Source organism: Macrobrachium nipponense, chromosome 30, assembly GCF_015104395.2.
Source record: "Macrobrachium nipponense isolate FS-2020 chromosome 30, ASM1510439v2, whole genome shotgun sequence".
Taxonomy (NCBI): domain Eukaryota; kingdom Metazoa; phylum Arthropoda; class Malacostraca; order Decapoda; family Palaemonidae; genus Macrobrachium; species Macrobrachium nipponense.
In genome coordinates this window covers 56,281,872-56,292,211 of record NC_087218.1, presented here as the reverse complement: position 1 = coordinate 56,292,211, position 10,340 = coordinate 56,281,872, and the positions used below count along the sequence as shown (strand labels likewise).

General features: G+C 38.2%; 1 protein-coding gene across 1 annotated transcript in view; it reads left to right on the top strand.

Annotated features, from left to right (window-relative positions):
* The window catches only part of LOC135202550 (carbohydrate sulfotransferase 10-like), an 88,127-nt gene extending 78,622 nt beyond the window's left edge, over window positions 1-9,505 (top strand). The window contains exons 7-8 of the mRNA XM_064232031.1: window positions 237-440; window positions 9,028-9,505. Coding sequence (XP_064088101.1) covers window positions 237-440; window positions 9,028-9,250 — 427 coding nt within the window. The 3' untranslated portion in view covers window positions 9,251-9,505. The remainder of the gene's footprint in view (window positions 1-236; window positions 441-9,027) is intronic.
* The last annotated feature ends 835 nt before the right edge of the window (window positions 9,506-10,340 follow it).

Here is a 10,340-nt window from a genome sequence, read left to right as displayed (position 1 = left end):
GAAGCAGGAATGGATGTAGGGTAAAATGATAGAAAGTATGTGTAGCCAAAGGCCCGAGTGGCTGCTGAAAACAGTCTCAGTAACATAATGTAAAGTCAGCGGCATCACTGGTTCATTGCCATTAGCATTAGGCTGGTAAGGGCTATTGCAGCTTTCATAACTCTTAACCCTCCTCTTTTTAGTTGGATTTGGTTCAGGTAGAGTTAATAATCATTTTTTTTTTTTCAATATTTCAGGGATAGTGAAGTGAGATATCCAAACAAAACCTTGAAAATTGTCCCAACGTTTAAGGAGTTCTCCCAGTTTTTGGCATCCCAGAACCCACGAGACTTCGACGCTCATTGGTTACCTTTTGGTTTTCAATGTGGGGTTTGCGAATTCAACTATACAAACATTGTGCACTTGGAAACATTTGAAGAAGATATAAAATACATCACAAGGTAAGCTGAACCTTGAATTACATGTATATGAAGTCAGTTTTACATAATGTTTTTCTTATATCTGATAGTAAATTCTATAACAAATGTCAATGTAACCATTGTGAATGATGAGCATTAAGTTTCGCTTGTGATGATTAGCTTTATTGCGGAATAATGAACTTTTGGTGATCCAGTTGCTCATATAATTCAGTATGCTGATGCTGACCTTAAATACTGTTTGAAATTTAGTTCTCTCTCTCTCTCTTTCTCTCAGTTTATTTTCTCCTGACACAGCCATTGAGTTTTATGAAGTTTGCTCAGCAGACTGATAACCTTCGGGGAAGAGCCTTATGAAAGTTATCCTATTTTTTATAATGATTATCCATATAACAAATACCTCTTATTCACAAGACAAGGATTTCTTCTTACATTCTCTCAAATTACTGTCATTTCTGATGGTATGGATACAGAAGTAAGCCACAGAAACATTTTTTTATTAGTGATATCGTATTGTCACAATTATTTTGCCTACCATTTTCTCTCCCGTTGTTGGTGGTGATGGAGGTGTTGTTATATTCATCTGCAGATTGAAGTGAATACATGCCAGCATATTTATTTGAGCAACACAGAATCTATTGCAATACTACACTGTGCCATTCTCGTTCTTTTTTTATGGTTGGGGTGGGGGGGGGGGTGTCCAGGGAAATTATGGTCTGAGGGAGTTAGTGTTTTCAGTACATAATTTTTAACATCAGGATTTTCCTCCTAAGAGGTGGCTTTAGAAAAACAAGCTAAGGTCACAGCTAATATCAAACCTTAACTTCTGGTTCAAGGATGAATAATACCTTCTGCAAACACTCCATGGATGACATGCTCTCTATTTTCTGAGCCGTTACAAAATACAGTGATCCACCTTTTTACCTGTATTAACTTTTTTCACCACTTCTCTGCATCTCTACAATCTTCACCTTTTCAATCTTCCTCCTTTGATATATACTACACAAACATCCCATCTCAACAGCTTCAATTCAATTCAGCATTCACAATTCACTTTTGCTTAATGCATTGTAACACAACAGTACTTTCCAACACTCCAATAACTGTCTTCAATGAACATTCCTCTTAACTGAAAACTCTTCATACACCCTATAACAATTGCTTCATCTGTCATTTTGATTCGCCTTCTTTCATTCTAAGCTAATCCATTATATTTACTCCTAATACCAGTGCAAATCAATAGTTTCCATTTCGCTATCTTTCATATCAACATTTATAACTTCATGTTCCTTGTTTCCGTTTACCCTTATAACCATACTTAAGCTCACATTTACTGAATGTGGTCTGGCAGAGGATCTGTTTACACTCCTCCTCTCTCTTAGTGGAATGGCTCCCCTCTATCACCTGTCCATAAAATAAATCTCCGAGCGAAGCTCTGGTCTTTTTAATTCAATTTGTGATAATGAAAGGGATGTGAGGTAGGCTGTCTTCCATTGGTCTCTCTATCTGCTGGTTGACCATTTGTTGTATCGTACCTTGGTCATATGGTGCCTTCATCACTTACTTAAGACATTTCAGTCTAGTCTCTGCCATACCGTTCAGCAGTCTTGATATATTCTGAAAAAACAAATTACTTAAACTCTCTGAAAAATTATTATTAACTTGGTTTTAAACAATTTATAAATGAATGAAACTTCAGTAATACTTTAGCAATAAACATTTCAGAAGATGAAACTTGTACTTACTGTATGAATCTCGAACATAGGAGAACATTTGCTGTTTTTTGTTGAGCACTGTAATGGAAAATGATGCTAAAAGGAACTAAGCAAAAGGAAATAATAATTTCATAACTTATGCTTTAACATTACCACCCAGTTTACACAAATTTATCTCAAATTTTTTCTCAGTTTAGTCTGTTGAGGTGGTCTGCATCAACGTTTAGCTTTCCTGGAATGCTCGCCACTTGAAACTTGTGGGCACTATGAGCCATCTCATGATCCTTGGAATACGTACAAATTAACCTGTATCACAAAATCCAATATATACAGGTACATATGATATTGGCACTCGTTCTTCGCCACTGTCCTGCTTGCAAAAGAAATTGGCATTATCCCATCAACAAACTCTTGCAGAATCATGCTCCTATTCCTTCAGTCAATGTATCTGTCCTCATGAGGAAAGTCCTATTAAAGTCTGGTACTCATAGTATTACTGCATTTCCTGCTTCAGTTCATCAAATACTTTTGGCTGTGGTTCCTTTCACTCCACCTCATTCAGTTGTCCCTCCTATGCTTGGCTGGTCAAAAGCACTGCTTGACTTGTGTAGGTGTTCGCAAACTTCCTATGAAGCCCTCACTTGTGTCTTGATCCTTTAGGTGCTACATCCTGCATCCTCATCAATCACTTCATCCATGGCAATTCTATTGCAGCGGACCTTGTGACCGAAGAATTCCACTTTACTATATCCCATGTAACACTTGAAAAGTCAAATAGTAAGTCCTGTTTCCCTCACACTCTGGAATAAGCCCTTGAGTCCTTTGATATGATCTTCCCATTATGTTATGTGAGTCAACATGTCATCCCCAAAATGGTCAGTCTTCTTGGTTTCTGTAGCATCTTCCTGGTCACCCTGAAGGATACTGCTGCTTAATTTGTTAATCTAAATGGCAACTGGTCATGTCCACCTTAATCTGTGAATGATGTCTTCTGAAGTCCACCTTAGTAAAATATCTCTTGCTGCAAAGTTTTATCATTATAGCATTGGGATCAACCAAGGATTCATTGCCAAACTTGGGTATGGTGTTTGGTCAACAGTGGTCCATGCAGAACCTGTCCATCTATCCTTCTTAACAATCACCACTGGTAAACAATATGTAGAAGTTGACCTTTCTATTCCTATTCCAAGCACTTCATCAACTTCCTGCTCTGTTATCACCCTGATGCAAATTCTCCCAGTGAAGTCTTCATGGATTACTGGTCAAGATGTCTCGGTATTCCTCTTGCAACTTCACTATCTGCTCCAGCTGCTTACTTAAGTTCCCACTATTATTGACATCTTGGTACATCTCTTCTTCCTCGTGTGTTTGAAGTTCTAACCAGACTTCATATGGAATTACTTGGTGCTCATCAGCTTCTTCCTCAGGCGGTAATACAAAGGCAACTTTCTCCTTTAACAACAGCTGCTGGTGCTTCACTCATGGTAGCCAGTTCAGATGTTTGTATGGAGAGTCCTCAGTTCTCTACCATTATCTACCTTGCAGTCTATACAGTTAACCATATGGAGGAGTGATATAGTAGTTGCATTTGACAACGTTCTCAAGGGTCGCATATAAGAGAGAGATAGAGAGACAGAGAGAGAGGGAGAAGGTGAGAGTGGCTGGTTGTTTTGGTTGTTGTCTCATTAGGTTGTTTGTGTTCATATGGGTAGTTAGTGAGTGAATTGCTTGTTGGAAGGCAGTTGGGTTAATCTGCAGATTCGGTCGCGGAGCCTTGAGGGAGTTAGAAGTCATCAGTCTGTATTTGGCAATCAGTCAAGCGAGGCAGTTTTTTGGACAGAGGTAGTGAGTTGCTGTTGTGTGTTTTCTGGATTGTTTTGATATTGTGTAAATAAGTTTGTTGTGCTTGTATCCGTCTGAAGGTTTTTAAGCTTGTGAGTTTCTGTTTCTGTTGTGTTTGATTAGTGAGCTGTTATGGTTGTGAGTTTTTGTGTAGTCTTGGTGTTGATTGGTGTTTGTTTGTGTTATTAGTTTGTTGTGTTTTGAGTTATTGTGTAGTCTCGATATTGGTTGGTGTTTGTTTGTGTTAGAATTGTGGTGTTTGTTGAGCTGTGTGAAGTTTTGGCGTCGTAGGTGGTTGTAGGTGTAGTGATTTGTCATGTTGTTTTGAGTTGTTGTGTGGTTTCGGTGCTTGTTTGGTTTTTGGGGTATGATAATTATTCCATGGTTGTTGTGTCTCAGTGACTGTGTCAAGTTTCCTGGTGAGTAAATGTGTTTGAGATTGTGTTTTTTGCCTTGCTAAACCAAGTGTCCTGTTAGTAATTAAAGTAACGTAAAAGGGAAAGCGTGTGGCTGGGGTAAATTTGTAAGCCAGGAGTGGTTAATGTAATGTGGGGAGGTCTTGCTCGCTGTTGTTTTTTTTAGCTTGTGATTCCGCCACAACTTCCTTAACTTCATGAGGCCCCCTCCACTACCACATCAGTTTGGTTTCCTTTGTTGCAAGTAAGACTTACTGTATCACATTGAACCAAAAATCTCTGGACCTCATGTCATATTGATCCTTCTGACATTTCTGTGCTATATATAGACTTTCTCAGGCTGGTCTTTTCCAAGAAATTTCATAGCTTCAACACATACTGTTAGGTGTTGCTCATTTCACCCTTATAAACTCCATGTAATAATTCCATGAGAATTTGCATTAATCATCTTACAATCCATCCCTACAGTAACTTGAATGGTGAAGATCTAGTGGTTGATTGTGATACCTCTTGAGATGCAAACAGAATCAATGGTACTTGGGTTGTCTGTATAATAAGGTTCCCAAGGAGCTGCAGTTGCGAGGAATGCTGTTACGCGGGATCCGGCAACATTGGCGTGTAGCTTGGTTCCCCCTCTCCCAGTCCCCCACCCTGGCAAGCTGTCTGCGATGCTCAGCCTTGGCTTGGCAGCCGATAGAGATGGAGCTCCCAGTAGCTTCTCCCGCCAGGTGTGAATTACGCTCTGTGATTCGTTTTTTGTGCGCAAAAAACACTGCACTGGTGGACATTCACTCCCAACTGTGTGAAGTCTATGGAGAAAAGTGTATGAGCTTACAACACGTGCACAAATGGTGCAGAGAATTCAAAGACAGACGTACAGACGTCCATAATGCATTTCAGAACCAGAGAGGAGCTGAAAGAAGAGGTTTTAAGCTACCTTCACGGATCAGCGGGAGAGTACTACGATTCAGGCATAAAGAAGATGGTACAAAACTTATCTATACATTCAAACATTGATCTCCTCATTTCCTCTTGCAATGTCAGTCCACTATCCCTCGCAAGCTCTCCAGGCTTTCTTTTCTTTATTCTTCCTCGTCTTTCCATAGGTATCCCCATTTCTTCACATACTTGACTTGCATATACAATTGCTTTCTCACAATGTCATTGCTCCTACTACTAAGGAACAATTTCAAACCTTTGATCTTTGTACAGCATTTCTCCAAGCGTATTACGTCTGTTTGCAAATATTTTTGTGTGAGGTCCACTTCTTCCAATGTATCACACCAGAATGAGAGAAATGACAAAAATGAAAAATCACACACTGCTTTTAGTAAACTTTCAGCTGATTCTCTTGTATCTACATTTTCTTTTTGGTCTGTCAATGTCTCCAAGGCTGTAATCAGCTTTTCAAATTGTTTCTTGTTTACAGCGACATAATGTGCACTCCATCTAGTCAGAGAAAGTTTTTTAACTGTCAGGTTCATGTTTTCTTTCAGTACTTTCCATCTGTGCGTTGAAAGTGTAAAGAAGCAATAAAGTCTCTCTACTGTTCCAAAGAATGTGACACATGTTGAATGTATTCCAAAAGAGTGCACTCCACAAAGGTTTAAGGAATGATTAGCACATGGCACAAACAAAGCCTTTGGATTTCATTCTTTTATTTTTTTCTGCACTCCACCATGAATACCAGCCAAAGCTACAGCACTATCATATCCTTCACTACGGCAAAGTTTAATGTCTAGTCCATCATTCTCTAAACTACTTAGTATATCCTTTGTAAGATCACTTGCAGTTTTTCCGGCAACAGGAATGATATCCCCAAAAGGGACTCTCTCACTTCAACAGAATCACCTTTAATATGAACGTAACTAATAATTTTAGACATCTGATCAATTTTGGTAAAAAGAAAACGGGCGATATCTGCCTCAGAAAATCACTGAACAATAATAATAATAATAATAATAATAATAATAATAATAATAATAATAATAATAATAATAATAATAATAATAATGATAATAATAAAACTAGACGCTGAAGTAGCTCCAGGACTCATGCAGAAGAGTGTGATCCTAGAAACGGCACACATAGTAAGAAAAGTGATGGACTCCTGAGGAGGCAGGATGCAACCCGGAACCCCACACTATAAATACCACCCTGTCGAATTGGAGGACTTTGATAGAGCAAAAAAAAAAAAAAAAATAATAATAATAAATGGATAAGTATCAAGATCTGAAGATAGAAATAAGAAGGATATGGGATATGCCAGTGGAAATTGTACCCAAGATCATCGGAACACTAGGCGCGATCCCAAGATCCCTGAAAAGGAATCTAGAAAACTAGAGGCTGAAGTAGCTCCAGGACTCATGCAGAAGAGTGTGATCCTAGAAACGGCGCACATAGTAAGAAAAGTGATGGACTCCTAAGGAGGCAGGATGCAACCCGGAGCCCCATACTATAAATACCACCCAGTCGAATTGGAGGACTGTGATAAAGCAAAAAAAAAAGAAAAAAAATAATAATTGGAAACGTCGAACGGAGGAATTGGACATATTCTATGAGACTTTATGACACCCCCCATCAAGCTGTCACCAGGGCAGACCGCAACCTCCCCCCCCCGCCCCGTCCCTCATTTAGTACGCCACTGCAAGATGCAGATACTCTCACCAATGTAACAAATTCATATTCAATAAAAAGCTAGAAAGAAAGAAGCACAGCAAAAATATCAATAATCAATAATGGCACAGAGATAAAGATAAAAAAATTGAGAGAGAGAGAGAGAGAGAGAGAGAGAGAGAGAGAGAGAGAGAGACAGGAGAGGAGAGCGAGCGAGGTTTGGAGAGGACTGAGAGCGAGAGGAGAGAGACGAGAGAGAAGAGAGAGAGAGAGAGTTTCTGGGCAAGTGGTAGCCAAATAAACGTAATTACGAATATTTCTTTCATTATGTATTGTTTGACAGTTTTGTTGGCGGTCTGAGATCCAGCAACGAAAATGCGCTGTGAATTGAATGGTCTTTTACCTGTCCAATTGTTATTATTCTTAATGTAGAATGCCATGGTCATGAAAACTACTAATCCACAAACAATATTATGGTATGGTCATTTTTTAATCTAACAGAATAGCCTAAACCAAAGGTTTAAGAATAACGCTGCCCATACCTGTGCTAAGAGGTATACCTTTGATAGAAAGTGACTTGGGACACGCACAAAATTTGACAGTGACTTGTTCCGCACCCTACCATCTACTGCTACTGACTTAGCCACTTGATACCCTGAAAACGTTGTAGAACAGAGCCTGACATCGACATCAGGAAACGTAACGTCATATTTACAGAATTCTTTACCATTATTCACTCCTTTCAATTGTGATCATAGCATACTAGTATTATTTGAATGGATGTTGTTCAGTGTTAACACAGGTTGATCTTTGACTGGCTAGCATATATAAACCTTAAAACAGCTATAAGACCTTCATTTCCTTTGCATGAGAAGGTTACACAGCAGTTGACACTAAGGCTTGTATTTCGTGTTTCAAATGTCATAAATAGGAGGCTAATAACACAACAACACGGCAAAACCTTCCGCCAAGTGTTTTACCCCACCCATAACCCTGCCTTCCCATCGGTCCCCCTTACCGTAGGATAGAGTTGTAGGGCATAATTCGCCCAAGTGTTTTACCCACCCAAAACCCCAGATTCTCGGATAGAGTTCAAAGGTAAATTACAGGTTAATTACAGCCGGCCAAAAAAATATTACTTTAAATTCTTGTTCAGGAGGTAAAATTCTATAGAAAACCGTCAACTGCCACAGTCTTGTTCGCCGTGGTATATTGGTTTAGATCCACCAAAAGTTTTCCACACCATTTCATCTTTCTCAATATATTTGTAAATATTTTGCTTTGAAATCCACTGCTTTCTGATGTTAAAATGCATTTCTTTGTGCATTTCTGTACCTTTCTTAAAAGATTTCCTCTAAACCTGCATTCTCAATTACTCCAGCAATTCAGTACCTACCAACTATTTACCATTTCTTTGTCACTCACCAGCCAGGGACAGATTCATACTCCCTAACTAGCACTTTTTCCATTCTCTTTTTATTCCATTTTTGGCTATTTAAACTAGCCATCACAACTTTTTCTCCTGACTCATTAAATCTTAAACATACAATCCTTGAACGAATTCATTTATATTCTTACACTAGTCCCCATCATTTTTGTTTTACGCTGCATCTGTTTGTCAATCCTACTACTGTATTATTTGTCCTTTGACTCCGGTTTCCTCTTCTTAAACAAGTCTCTATTATATGCTTCTTTTCTACTGCATCACTCTGCACATATTCAAAATCCAAAGGCATTATGTTCCTCCCAGTTTTTTGCAGCAATAGTATGGGTAAATGGCTGCAAACTCCATGTAATTTTCACTGCACGTATTGCTACGGTAATGGTTACCTTGGCCTGAGAAGACGTTCATCTGGCACACAGGAAGCGTTTGCTTCCATATTTGTTATTCATGCAAATGCTGACAATGGTCCTTGGGTCTGGTTCCTTGTGAATGAAATCAAATTATAAATAAAAAAAACATTATTTTCTCTGCATAATTATTCTACATGTTAACTACATGCTTACTTTCCTTTTTTTCAGAATAACAGGAATAGACCATGTTGTCGACTTGACAAAAATCAACCTCAGAGAGAATGTGGGCATAGGGAACACAACAGAGATCTTAATAGAATATTATTCGACCCTGGACCCAGAAACTTTGCAAAAGATTATCGATATTTATCGAGACGACTTCAAACTTTTCGGTTACGATCCAAGGCCACTGCTAAGAATAATATCTCCAAACGTGACAATAAAATTTTGATGTATTTCCTGTGATGAAATCTGTGAATAAGTTTCTTGTCTCTGTCGCAGCAAAGTAGCATATAAAACCAGTGGTTATAATCTCTTGTAGTGAATTATATGAATGATTAGCAAGAAAACGCATATACATTTATTATTTTTTCTAGGGACAGGGAAAGACAAAATTTGTGTACTGGCCAAATAAATACATAGGATTTCTGAATAATTGACAATTCCCGTTCCTTGCAAATAAATGATGCATTCCTTGGGACATGAACTAAGTACAGTTTTTATTAACGGCACATTTACCAAGTCTGTTATTCAATTGTTATCATTGGAATAGAATTCTTGGAGTCCAGTTATGCTACCACCAAGTCGTTTCGGCCACCAACACTAACATTTCAATCCCAGTCCAACTTGCACATAACCTAACCTATAATGTGAGTGGGAGTGCGACTTCTAGATTTCTGTATTTTGCTTGAAATTCACATTTATATTTTCATGGGGGGTTTGCAATCTGTCAATCTGGGCAACAAGTTCTTTAAGCAAAAAAGAAGAGGAAAGAGGGTCAATGTATAATCCTGGGTGGAGATTTAAGTTCCTTGTTGACGCCCCTTCGATAAAGATGGACTCCGATAGATTCCTTTATCGATGATCTTTGACCCTGCAGATGATCGAGGAATTATCCCGGTTAATAGCATGGCCTGTCTTAAGCCAATGATCCACAATGCCATTATTTGTTAATCCTCTTGAAATGGCATATTTGTGCTGAGAGCATCTCAACTTTAAGTCCTTGGAGGTCTGCCCAATATAAAGCTTATTACATTCTCTACAAGGAATACTGTATACAATATTGCTTGAATTTGCAAGACTATTCTTAATTAGTTTATTTCTCAAAATGTTATTATATTTAAATACTAAGTTAATATCAATGGTTTTTTTAAAATAGGTACGACAGGAATGAAATTTGGATGAAATGGTATACAGAGAATATTTATATATTCTTTGTTATTACTGATTGGATTGCAATACGTCTTTTTTGCTTTATTTTTACAAAGTTCCAAAAAATATGAAGGGTAAAATAATGAATCTCCTATTTTATCAATACTTTT